We start from the raw sequence: 13,155 nt of genomic DNA, 5'->3' as shown, positions 1-13,155 counted from the left end.
AGTCAAAAAACGCAGCTAAAACGAGTAGACAAAAAAATGCAGCGTGGGGGGGTAAATTAGGTATCGGGGTACGTGTTGCGGTGGGGGTTAATGCATTATGACAAGCGTTAGCAGTCGGGGAATGGCAAGGTTAGGATTGGCTCAGTTTTTGGGTTAGGGCAAAAGGTACGGAATTTGTGGTGAGCAGGAGTTGCAGTCGGAGAATGGCAAGGTTAGGATTGGAGCAGTTTTTGAGTTAGGGCAAAAGCTACGGAATTTGTGGTGAGCAGGAGGGTTGCAGTCGGGGAATGGCAAGGTTAGGATTGGCTCAGTTTTTGGGTTAGGGCAAAAGCTACGGAATTTGTGGTGAGCAGGAGGGTTGCAGTCGGGGAATGGCAAGGTTAGGATTGGCTCAGTTTTTGGGTTAGGGCAGAAGGTACGGAATTTGTGGTGAGCAGGAGAGTTGCAGTCGGGGAATTGGAGCAGTTTTTGGGTTGGGGCAAAAGCTACGGAATTTGTGGCGAGCAGGGGTTGCAGTCGGGGAATGGCAAGGTTAGGATTGGAGCAGTTTTTGGGTTAGGGCAAAAACTACGGAATTTGTGGTGAGCAGGAGAGTTGCAGTCGGGGAATGGCAAGGTTAGGATTGGAGCAGTTTTTGGGTTAGGGCAAAAACTACGGAATTTGTGGTGAGCAGGAGAGTTGCAGTCGGGGAATGGCAAGGTTAGGATTGGCTCAGTTTTTGGGTTAGGGCAAAAGGTACGGAATTTGTGGTGAGCAGGAGAGTTGCAGTCGGGGAATGGCAAGGTTAGGATTGGCTCAGTTTTTGGGTTAGGGCAAAAGGTACGGAATTTGTGGTGAGCAGGAGAGTTGCAGTCGGGGAATGGCAAGGTTAGGATTGGAGCAGTTTTTGGGTTAGGGCAAAAGGTACGGAATTTGTGGTGAGCAGGAGGGTTGCAGTTAGGGGATGGCAAGTTTAGGATTGGAGCAGTTTTTGGGTTAGGGCAAAAACTGCGGCATTTGTGGTGAGCGGGGGGGGGGTGTTTAGGTTGCCATTCATTTTCTGTTGTGTATTGAGTTATACGTGTTCGTGCGCTTAAAGGCGTTAGGGTAGAGAATAGAGCTAGTTCAGGGAGATTGTGGAGGTAGAGTTGTTTTTAGTGTTACATCTTAGTACTTGCTCTTTAGAAATAGCTTTTCGCGACCTTACAACTGACATTCTGGCACTTGCTTGGCTGGATTGAATGATTCACATGGCATTTTTTATTTTTACAGGAAATGTATTCCACGGTGCCATTTTCGAGGAAGTCAACCATTCACAATCCGAAGTCTTAGGAGTTACTCTCAACCCAAGTTTAGCTTGCCCCCAACCTTTTATCCGCTTACATTCTAGCACTTCCCACGTGACTAACTACGATCGATGCAACCATTGTCCCCCAGCCAAGAGTTCCGTTTATTCCCCCCTCCCGCCCCCCACAAGCCTGTCACTCGAACTCACCCCATTGGGAGAATCTCACGAATCCGTGAACTATGATAAGAAGAGCATGGAGCCGCCATGAATATAAATTAAACTACACGGCAGTCCAAGGTACCCCACACCTCTTAGTGTTCAGGGTGGGCCAGAAGGTCGTATGGAATTGCAGCGATTCCCCACCCCTATAGAAAATCCGATATCCACCAGTGGTCGCCGCCCCATAGCTAGGGGATAATCATAAACTCCACACGCCACTGGCCCTCCTCCCCGCCAGGGCATGCGGCTTCGAACCACCAACGCATGGCATGTTTTCGGGCGCTTATAGGGCATTGGTGCAGATGTTTAGTTAACCCTTGAGAGGAATTCAATATTAATCCGATACCATAAGTGTAGGTACTAGTAACAATACCCCCTCCCCCATGCAGTAAGTTAAAAATAACGTGTGTAATCCTAGATCTGATAAAATTGAGCGATGGGAAACGGCATTACTCAACGTAAAAGAGCCACACAACTAAGTGCCACTATACACAAGGCGCACACATTTCAGCCCTCCCCATGTTTGGACACCCGAGCCATGTACTTCAGGAACTCGGACTGTGCCCAGAATAGACCGCCTCCACCCCCACCCCCAGTGTGTGGCACACAGAATAGAGGCTGGTATGCGTAAACACAACACACGCATGAACATGCAACAGCGACCCCCACCATCAAAACAACTCCCAACACAGAAGTAATGCAAAAATAGATTTTATTGCAGGAAAATAGAAGTATATGACTCGGAAACAAGTACGGTGCGGGGGCAACATTCACTCGCCCAAAGAAATCTTCGAGAACAGACATGAAAATGGCACCTGGAAATATATATAGAACATGGTCAGCGTGGAGCAGCACCCCCCACACGGGAGGCAAGTACAGGCGGGGAGGCTCGGCCCCCGCTCCCTAGCCGAGGATTGCATCACGCCCGGCAGCGGTGAGTCAGGCCGGCCGCCTCCTCTGCAGGGCCCCCGCCCTCCCCCTCCCATGAGTCCCATGAGTCAGACCGGCCCAGCAGGAAGCTCCGGGCGCCAAGGCGAGAGTCAGTCACGCGCCCCCTTCCTGGGCTAGGCGCATGGAGCCATGTCTCTACACCCCCCCCAGATATCACGTGTAGCAAGCAGCCCCCCTCAGTCACAGCAGCTACTCTTGCATGACGTTCGCTTCTCAGGTCAGTCCGGGGCACCCCCCCCAGGATGGCCCGGGTGCCCCTTGAGAGTCCACGGGCAGCCCCCGGCTTCTCCCCCAGTGTCAGTGTCCCTCTGCCAGGCGGTGCGGCTCCGGGCCGGCAGAGATGGCACCAGTCCCTGGGCCTCCTTGAATCGTCCACGGCCCCCTCTCTGCGGGGCCCGGTCCGGGCGGCGTGTAATGTCGCTAGAGGCCCCTGTGTTCGGGCTCGCAGCGCCTCTTCTGGCGGAGCAGGTGGCGGGCTCCCTGGCGGCTGCGGGCCCCACTCCCGGGGCGGCTGGTGTCTGGAAGCCAGACTCGGCTCTGGCAGCGGCTTCTCGCCCCGTTTCAGCGCTCATCCCCTGGCGGGCGGATGAAGGCCTGGCTCGCTCTCCAACCCGGGCAGCCTCAGAACGCTACCAGCGCCCGCACCACGATACTGAAGCCGCCGCCGCCCCCTCCGCGGCAGCTGTCCGGCGGGCTGGCGCCCAGCACCGCACCGATGCCGCTTTGCAGGACCTTGGCCAGGCTGGGGAAGGCCCCCTCTTGCGGCTGCGGGGGCGCCGCCTCGCGGCTGTCTCCCAGGCGGGCCTTCTTCAGGGGCACCAGTTCGGCCTCCTCCGCCGCGCCCCGGCGGCTCAGGGTGCAGCTGCGGCGTTTGCGGCTGGGCCGGGCTGCGCGCAGTGGGGCGGCGGGCGCCGAGTCCTCTTCCTCCTCCATGGCGACCGCTTCCGCGCCTTCGTCTTGGGAGTCTGCGCATGCGCCCTGCTCCTTCTCCGTCGCCGCGGGCAGCACGCGCGCAGGCTCCTCGCGCCGTGCGAAGGCTTCGGGCTGCGCGGCGTCCTCGCGCAGCTGGAACGCCGCAGGGGCAACGGCGCATGCGTGGCCCTCTTCCGGGACTGGGCTCGCGCCCGTCGGCGCCTCTATGGGGGGCGCAGGGGCGCAATTTTCATCCGACTCTTCGTCGTCTTCCAACCTCGCCGAGAGGTACAGCTCTCGGGCGCTGCGCATGACCAAGGAGAGCTGCAGGCTTCGGTGGAGCCGCATGCCGCCCCGCTGGACCCTGGAGTGGTACATCTTCCACACGGACAGGGTCATGATGCGCTGTGCTTCCTTCTGCACCTCCATGGTTCGGGCTGAGCGTTACTTCGGAGGAATTTTAACCTGCACAACGCTCTGTGAAAGACAGCTTTGAATTCTGCCCGCGCACGGGGCGACGCGTTGCTTTTATACTTACCTCTGACGCAAGGGCTGCGGGGAGGGGCTTCCCGTGCGCGCGCTCCCGCATCCGGTGTCGCGCGCCGACGCCTTTCCCCAGCGGACATTTTGTGACGAGGTGACTTGGCTCGGAATGTTACAAACAACCACGGGGGCGTCCTGATCGTGCAAACATGGATTATCGATGCACGGGTGTGGAATTTCTTCAGATAAACATTGAATAAAACACTAAAACATCGACCCTTGAGAGAGGGCAGACTCAAGTCAATACATAGGGGGCGGGGGGTTATATAAACAAAATGCGGCTACGGTTGGCAACACATGGTTTCTTCCAGGTCTCGTAGCGGGCCGGCGCCTCGCACAGCTCACGTGACGTGGCCGAGGACGCGCGTACCTCCTTGTTGTTTCCATGACTATTTAGGAACCTTTTACGTAAGGGGGCGCGGCCCCCGCCAGTGCGCGCGAGCCATCGGCGACGGCGCTTCCAGTTTCCATATAAGGGCAGAGGGTGAAGCGCACTTTCTCGGGTCAATGGAGGGATACAGTGGCGCATGCGCAGTTTGTACAACAGTGCTGGGCAGAGTGTAGTCACAACAGAAGAGGACGCCTAGCCCACGCAGGGGTGGGCGTTCTAGGAGCACTGCTACCACGCAATAGAACACAACACAGTCTACTTTATACGACGGATTTACACAAATATTGGCAAATCAATAACCTGGGATACAATCACTGTAAATTATGTTCTTTTTATGACATGTTTATAAAGCGCCGATATATCAAATGGTGTTTCCAAGCACAGGAGGGGAGGCAGGGGGGAAGAATAACAATAACGTTCGTACTAGGCCTTGTGACATTCGGATCCTACAAGTGCAGTAAAGAGAAGAGGGAGTGGGGGAACTGCATACAAAGCAGGGGGGGTGCTAGGCAAGGGCTGGAGGTCTGGGTGAGAGGTTAAGTGCCAGGGGATGCAGGGTGTGGACCACCATCTAAGTGCGAGGAGAAACTCTGGAGGGGTGACCAACCAGGCTAGTCAGGGAAGGGCAGTGATGGTTTGAGGGGGGGGGTGCTGTTATAGACTGGTCAAGGAGGATCTGTAAGACTCATAAGGAAACAGGCTGCTTGTCGCTGTGGCAGATGGGTACATTAGCAAGGGGGGACGAAAGGGAAGAAAGTAGAGAAAAGCAGAGTCTTGAGACGTTGCCAGAAAAACGTCTCATTTGCAGAAAGTTGGAGCCCCCAGAAAGCCTCGTGTATGATGCAGAGGGTCTTGAAGTTGATATTCACAGCCACCAGAGAGATTTAAGGGCTGGAGAAATGCAGTCCCTGGGCTTGAGGCCAAGGATAAGGCTCGCAGTCCTATTCTGGATTAGATGATGGGGTGACGGGAGGAAAGAGGAAGCGGCTGTTGCAGTACTCCTGCCTAGAGAGGACCAGAGCTCTGGAGTCATTGAATTTCGGCGGGAAGTGCCTATGAGGAGATGAAGCTGAAAGTGGGCTTTCTTGGCAAGGTCTGTGAAGGGAGAGAGAGGAGTCGAAGGTGACACCAATGTTTGTGGTCTCACAGAATGGTGAGGGGAGAGGGCCCAAGGAGGGCGGCCAGAGAGAGTGAGAGGGAAACATGGAGCTGGGGTCCCAATGAGAAGGATCTCAGTCTTACTGGTATTAAGACAGATCATTAGCCATGCACCATGCCGGAATAGCAGTCAGACAATCAGGAATGAGAGAGAAAGAAGAGGAGGTAGTGGAAGGAAGCTTGAAGGAGAGCTGTGTCTCATCAGCATACCATTGGAAGTTAGGAAAGAAGGAGATCAAGTGGGCCAGAGGGCAAAGGTAGATGTAGAAGAGCCACAACAATAGGACAGAGCCCCGAGGAACATTGCTGGTAGAGAGTGAGGTGTAGGAGAGGAAAGGATTCAGTTGCACCTGGGAAGGTCAATTCGATAGGAAGGAAGTCAGCCAATCCAGATCAAGGAGAACAGAAGGAGAGTTGGAATCAAGATTTGAGAGCAGGTCTTCACGGGTGTCCAAGAGAGCTGTTAACGTGCCCCTGGATGCTCTGAAGCCAGACTGATAGTCATGGAGGCAGCCAACAGATTCAGTGTGGTCGATAAATTGGGAGATGACCAACTTCTCCAAGAGTTTGCCCAGGAAGGGAGTAGTGGAGATAGGGCGGTAGTTAGCTGGGCAGGAAGGGTCGGCAGACAGCTTTTTTAGAAGAGGGTTCACCAGGGAGTGCTTGAGGGGTAGTGGAAAGGAGCCAGTGACAAAGGAATGGCTACAGAAGTCAGCCAAGGCAGGAGCGAGAGATAACATATTTTGTCCTTAATAGTTCTGGAGGAGCAGGGGAGCACCTGTTTGGAGGAGACTTTCATAGAGCGGACAACTTTAGAGACCTCATCCGGTGCGATGCACAAGGATGGGAGAGAGGGCGGCCAACGGAGTACTGAGAGCACGTGGGGAAGTAGAGAGGGGGTAGAGGAGAGTGAGGATAGGATGTGCTGTGTTTTAGTTGTGAAATGGGAGGCTAGTGCAGCACAGAGGGGCATGCATAAACCTATTCTCGCTCATTCTGGTAGTTGTCGAACCCCGTAATTGAAACAATTAGAGCAGAATGGTGTGCCCTTTCATATGAGCCGGGTCTGGGTCTCAGTGGACTAATGCACCGACTGCAGGGGCCTGTATTTGACCTTATGGTCACAGCTTTGATTCCTGGCAGTTCCACTCAGACCTTCATCCTTTCGAGGTTGATAAAATGAGTACCATTACGTTGGGCAACAACTAACATCTGTTATCTGTCAATAGCGAGAAGATGCCCCTCAGGGGGTAAAAGTGTGCTCTACAAATACACCCATTATATGCACTGACTCAGAAGGGACTTGTCACCCATAGGGAACTTCTAGCATTACACATAATTATGTTACTCCAGAACATTTGGTCCCTTACATGTAAAGCGCTCTGCCGCTTCCCGGAGTGTCGGGCGGTCCTAGCTAGTGAGGGTTTTTGATGCTACAGCTTCGGCTGTGAGCGGTTCAGGAATGACCGGGCTCGAGCCAAATTCAAGCGACGGGCACTGACTCCCCTGCAGGGTACTCAGCTACAGCAGATCTTGTCACTGGTTCCGAAAATGTTTACTGACTGGCAGTACAACCAGAAGCGTATGTCCGCTTATGCTGACTGGCAGCACAACCAGAAGCGTATGTCCACTTATGCTGACTGGCAGTACAACCAGACTGGCAGTACAACCAGAAGCGTATGTCCGCTTATGCTGACTGGCAGTACAACCAGACTGGCAGTATAACCAGAAGCGTATGTCCGCTTATGCTGACTGGCAGTACAACCAGAAGCGTATGTCCACTTATGCTGACTGGCAGTACAACCAGAAGCGTATGTCCGCTTATGCTGACTGGCAGCACAACCAGAAGTGTATGTCCACTTATGCCTCTGGCAGACAGGGTACGACACGGGTAACCCTATGCATGTAATTCTTTAGTATGTGGCTGGAACCGTCCCATTTTTATGTTGCTCCAAAATAAAACTGTGGCCTTGTTTTCCAAATACTTAACAAAGTTGGCTGTGGTTATTGCGTGATGTAATTATGACATACTGTGGCTACAAGAGGTGGGGGTGGCCAATAGGGGATCGCCCGCTATGACATCAGCCTAATCGCATAACTCCAAGACCAGGCTGCTACATAAAGCCATTTCCGGGCCTGTGTTGTAAATCCAACCGTTGTACCCCAACCCCTGGGGCTCTGTAAGCCCTCTGCGGCCTTGCCGTGAAGCTTCCTCTGAAGGCATACGTTCTAAAGCCACCTCTGTAACTGTGCTGTGAAGCGCCCTCCGAGGCCCTGAATTGAAAAGCCCCTCTCCGAGGCCCTGTATTGTAGTCATTTGTCGGTCGGGTAGCCCCCTCTGAGGCCCTGTATTGTATGTAGAGCCCTCACCTGGGGCCCAGTGTAGTGAAGCCCCATTCCCCCTCTCACGTTACAAGCCCCCGCCTGAGGCCTAGTGTAGAGAAGCTCTCCCTCCCCATGCCGTGTGTTGTGAGGCTCCCTCCAGCCCCTCTGAGGCCTTGTGTTGGGAGGCCCCCTCTCCCCCAGCTTGTGCTATTAGCCCCCCTCCGAGGCCCTGCTCCTAGCCGCACTGTGTTCCCGGGAGGTTCACACTGGCGGGCTCGGGTTACACGGCTCAGGGAGTTCCCAGCGCCAGGCTGGCCACTGACGTAAAATGGCACCACAAATCGAGCTAAAGCCGCACACAGGAGCCTGTGAAAGGCGGCCCGGGGCCGGAAGCCATGTCTGGGATCACTGCACTTTGGACCCGTTTCACTGTCAAATGCAATAATTATGGGACACGACGTGAGCGTGTGCTGCCCGTCCTATACACAAACACACACACACACAAGCACCGCTGCCACTCCTGGTCCAGCCTCACACACGCACGCTACGCATCTCCTCCCCCAGGGTTAGACTCCCAATCCAGAGACGCACCCCCCCACCCCTTCACGCCCGCCCCATTGCTGAGCGATTTGAGACCTTGAAAAGATCGCAGACTTCACACATTTAAATGAACAGAACATGCACATTATTTTAAGTGAAGCAGAAAGGCGGCAGAATAATTAGCAGCATGAAACGCGCACACTCCTAGACCGCCTAGCGGTGGGCGTCCCAACAAATAAAACACCCCCCCCCCCCTCTGTATAACAGCGGTCAGCACATTTTGTATAGACATTGTTTTGTTCAGGTTTTGCAGTACTGTCTTTTTTTTAGCCATGCCAATAAATCACTGTGTATTATTGTACAGTCACTGTGTATACATGTGGGGCATGTGTGTATACAGTACACACACATGCCCCCTCACCCTTTGCTGAACCCCTGGCAGCAGCACAGCTATGCACCCGCACAAGCAAGGGAGAACAGCAACATCTCTGCACGTCACATGGCATAACACAATGGGGATTTTTAGAAAAGCTGAAAAACCAAATGTTCACAACCGGAAAACATGTTAATGTATATATCCTTCCTATATATGTACCACGGCAATATGTCTCTGTTATGCCAATAATGTAGCTTGCATTTTATTGGGCGGCACATCAGAGTACGCAGACACAATACCCACAGCATGTACCCCGAAGAACACAAGTCCATGTCACACAGCAGACACACAAACACTGCAGTCTGAGCAGGCTCGCAAGCCTCCCTCGCCGCCTCAGCCTCAGCCTCACCCTCTGCACGGATATCCGTGACCTCCCAGCCAGAGCGCCCTTCCCCCACTGCACACAGGCAGCCACATCCTGCCACCCACACAGGCGGCGCCCCTCCCCCAGCGTGCAGTCAGAGGCTGGGCTGGGCCCGGCCGGCACAGGGGCGACAGATGGTGCGGGAGGCTGTGCCTGAACTCGCTGCCAGCCCCCACCCCCCCTCACTTCCTCTGCCAGGTGCACCTCAGGCAGAGGGGACCAGGGGCTCGGGTTGCAGGCCGTGAATGATGCCTTTCACGTGTGAGGAGGAGGCTGCGGCACTGGGGGCGCCCCCACGGCTCCAGCACAACACTGCTTCCCTCTGTGGCAGCCAACAATGGGAGGGAAGGCCTCGGCTGCTGCAGCGACGCCCCCGCCCCTTCAGCCTCGCTCTTCCTGTCTCGGCCTCCCGTTTCCCGTCACTCCTGCAGCTCCCCTCAGCCCTTCCTGGCCCACCCTTTCCTGCCACATTATCTCACTCGCCACCCCTAAGCGCCAGTTTCCTTCGCTGTTGCCACCCTGCTTTCCCCAGTTGGGCTTTTGTGCCACGCTCGCTCCTTTCTAACCTCTCCACCCAATACTTAGCCTTTCAGCCACCAGCCCTTCCTGATCACTGTGCCCTGCTCTACAGTCTGGCTTCCCGCCTCGTCTCAGTCATCCATTCCTGCTCCCAAAACCCTACCATTCACCTCACTCAGTTTTGGAAGGTGTCACCCACCTTGCAATGATTGCACTCACCCGCCAAGCCCGCTACATGCCCATACACTTCAATGGGCTCTCACCTGCTGTGACGAATTGACTTCTGCCCTGCATGAGTACAAGGCTGAGTCAAGTGCATACTCAGCCCTCACACTTCACAAACCAAAAGCTACCTCCTTCGCCTTTTGTGGTAACGCGGGCCAGGGAAGACTATACTCTCAAGATAGGTATTAATGTGAAATAGTAGCAAAGTATAACAGTTCAAAATAAAGGAATGTCCAATCAAGGTTCTAGGAAAATATATATACTTTAATTAAACACACCATGTACAAGATATAGCCCTCTGTGCAATGAGACAAGGCAATAAAAAAAACATTTTGAGTTGCAAAAAAGGATTAATGTGGCCTAGCCTGCCTAGCGCCCAAAATGGACCATGGGGTTCAGCTATCGGTCAATTTCTTTGCAGTGTCCTGCCGTTTCGACAATGGCAAATCCCGCTTCTTTGTGCGTTTGGCCGTTCAAAGGCGTCAGTCGCAGAGGTCCAACGGCAACCAGATGTCAAAGCCTGGTTGAACTGAAGACAGCTGCATTTTGAAACGTTACTCAAGCGATGCGGATCGTGGTCGTCTTTGGATTTGGTTTGAAAATGTTGATTCAAAGACAGATTGAATGATGAGGGGATGTGCAGGTGAGTTGAACAATGCAGGGTCTCGAAGGACGCAGTTTGGCAAGAACACCAGTATCAATTCAATCAGTTACTCCTTCAGTGATGAAGCTGGATGTTCGAAAATCGGTTCGAGCAGTGCAGCTGCAGAAGTACTTCTTTGTTCGAGCCGAGGCAATAGCACACGTTCAGATGTTGCGGTGCAGCAGTAAACCTGTTCGAATGTGCAGGACAGCGGTTCCAAGTTCAGCTATTATCCAAAGGCGGTTCCAGAGGATCCTGGTGGCTCAAACTGGGTCAAACATGCTTGAATCACGGCTCACATCAGTTCTATGGTGAAATAGTAGGGATCCTGGCTTTCTTGCCTCTCAGGAGCTGGTGAGTCCCACTCCAGGGTCTCTGGAACAAAATTGTTCCTCTTCTCAGTCTCCCAAACTTGGGGTAGGCTGGCACACACCTCCAGGGGTCCTGCAACACGGTGAAGTCCTGGGTACAAGTGTGGCTGGATGAGATGCAGGCCTTGTTTGTTTATGTTTATTACATTTCTATTGCGCAGCCATAAGCCCATGGGTGTGAGGGCGCAGACAAACAAGACCGATCAAGCAAAATTAGTCGATCCGAAAGCAGATGGAGAAATTAAGGATCATAGACTACTATTTGAAAAGAAACGTTTTTAAGTCCTTCTTGAAATTGCTCAGGGCTACAGAGAGTCTCAACTGCAGTGGTAGGGTGTTCCAGATAGCTGGTGCCACAAAGGCAAAGGCACCCCATTGGGCTCTTTTGGTTTGAACTTTGGACTGATGAAGCAGGTTCTGATTGTTGGAGCGAAGATTTCTGCAATTAGGTTTTATTTATTTATTTAATTTTTTTCTTTATTTGCATTTATCAAGCGCGCTTGCAGCCCATAATGCATCGAGGCGCCTCTCCTATATATCTTTGAAGGTAGGTGGGCATAGTGCCCTTGAGACATTTAAAGGTAATAACCATGAGTCTGAAGGTGATGCGCGCATCCACGGGTAACCAATGCAACGCGCGGCACGCCTCAGACACATGTGCTCTATGGGCCAGACCAGCGATAACTCTGACCGCACCGTTCTGCACCACCTGAAGGCAATTCATGTTTTTTTTTGCTAGCGCCTGCTAAGAGGCTGCAACAATAATTCAATTTAGATCCTATGATGGCACGAGCAATGGATTCTGCGTTAGATTGAGAAATTATCGCATATGGGATAACAGTTTAATATAGTAGGTGGCCGAGGAGACCGTACTAGCCACATAGGAATACATGGTAAGTGATTGGTCCAACACCACCCCTAAGATCTTAACTTTAGGGAGCGTGGGTATTAGAGCATCTCCCAGTTGAAAATGTTTATACGCTGGGTCTAATTTAGACAAGAGGTTGTCAGAACCCACAACCATAAATTCTGTCTTTCCTCGGTTTAAGGCGAGATTATTCAGCATCATCCAATGTTCGATGATTGTGAATATGCGATTTAGTTCTCTTTCGTCCTGGTTGTGTTGACCAGTGAGGGGGATGGCACATTGTGTGTCATCTGCATAGTTGGAGAATAAAATACCCTCCTGGGCAAGGTGGGCAAAGAAGGGAGTCATGAAGATATTATATATGCACAGAGACAGACTGGCTCCTTGAGGGACACCAAAGTTTATCTTAATAGTAGGCGCTTTGGCATCGAGGGCGCATACTCTGATGGATCTATTGGATAGAAAGGAGAGTAGCCAATTAGTGCCGGACTGCGAGCAGTTGGCTACAGACATAAGCCTTTCTGCCAATATGCTGTGATCGACAAGGTCGAACGCTGCCGATTGGTCCAGTGAGATGAGAAGAGAGGTCTTTTGATTGTCCATTCTTTGAAGCAGTTGTAACTTGAGATCCAGTAATGAGGTTTCAGTGCCGAAACCTTGTCTAAACCCTGACTGGAACGCATTGAGAATAGGGTATGAGCTAAGGTGTTGAGCCAACTGAGTATAGGCAACTCAATCCAGTATCTTTAGTAGGAAAGGAGTATTAGTTATAGGCCTATAGTTAGTGGGTACTCCTTGATCTAAACTAGGTTTTTTCAATAATGGGGTAACCCAGGCTTGTTTCAGGTCATCAAGAACCGTACAGCTCTGAAGTGAAGCATTAACGAATTTACATATAGCCTGTACCAACGTAGGGGGGCATTTTTAATGATGGTAGAGGCACAAGGATCCCCTGTACAATTGGTAGCTTTGAGTTCGTCGATAATGGCGGTAAGCTCAACCTCTGATATGGGAACAAAGTCAAAGATAGGGACGTTTGGATCCCTGATAAAGATGTTAAAGATGTTATTGACCACGTGAGTGCCCTGTGTGTCGAGAGCACTTTTTTTTGTGGCTATAGATTCTCGAGTACCATTGAGTTAATTAGCCATGGCATTCTGAATATTGAAACACCAGTTGTCATTTTTTGTGATTGTTGACACTGCAGGTTCTGGAACAGTCTCTTGTTCTTTAAGAATTTTGAATAATTCTTTAGAATTTGAGGAAGCCTGTAGGATTCTAGTATCCAGATAGGATTTCTTGGCTTCAGTGATCGCTCTTTTATAGTTATGAGCAGCGACTTTATAATTGGATAATGTTATAGGAGATTGATTGATTTTCCAAATATAAAATAACTTAAGGGAGGCAGCTTTCAAAGATTGAA

At 52.1% G+C, this 13,155-nt stretch overlaps 1 protein-coding gene and 1 long non-coding RNA gene across 2 annotated transcripts in view; both read right to left on the bottom strand.

Moving 5' to 3' along the window:
- LOC138581989 (uncharacterized) overlaps nucleotides 1-9,163 on the bottom strand; it is a 246,759-nt gene extending 237,596 nt beyond the window's left edge. The window contains exon 1 of the long non-coding RNA XR_011304923.1: nucleotides 9,092-9,163. This is a non-coding gene — a long non-coding RNA (uncharacterized lncRNA). The remainder of the gene's footprint in view (nucleotides 1-9,091) is intronic.
- IER2 (immediate early response 2) lies at nucleotides 2,182-3,863 on the bottom strand. The gene has a single exon (XM_069604308.1). It carries the CDS (start codon nucleotides 3,776-3,778, stop codon nucleotides 3,059-3,061), a length of 720 nt encoding a protein of 239 aa, XP_069460409.1. The 5' UTR covers nucleotides 3,779-3,863; the 3' UTR covers nucleotides 2,182-3,058.
- Nucleotides 9,164-13,155: the final 3,992 nt, after the last annotated feature.

Source organism: Ambystoma mexicanum, chromosome 3q (assembly GCF_040938575.1).
Source record: "Ambystoma mexicanum isolate Mex_15411 chromosome 3q, UKY_AmexF1_1, whole genome shotgun sequence".
NCBI classification, from domain to species: domain Eukaryota; kingdom Metazoa; phylum Chordata; class Amphibia; order Caudata; family Ambystomatidae; genus Ambystoma; species Ambystoma mexicanum.
Note: the sequence above shows the minus strand (reverse complement) of the source record. Positions and strands in the feature narration are given on the sequence as shown.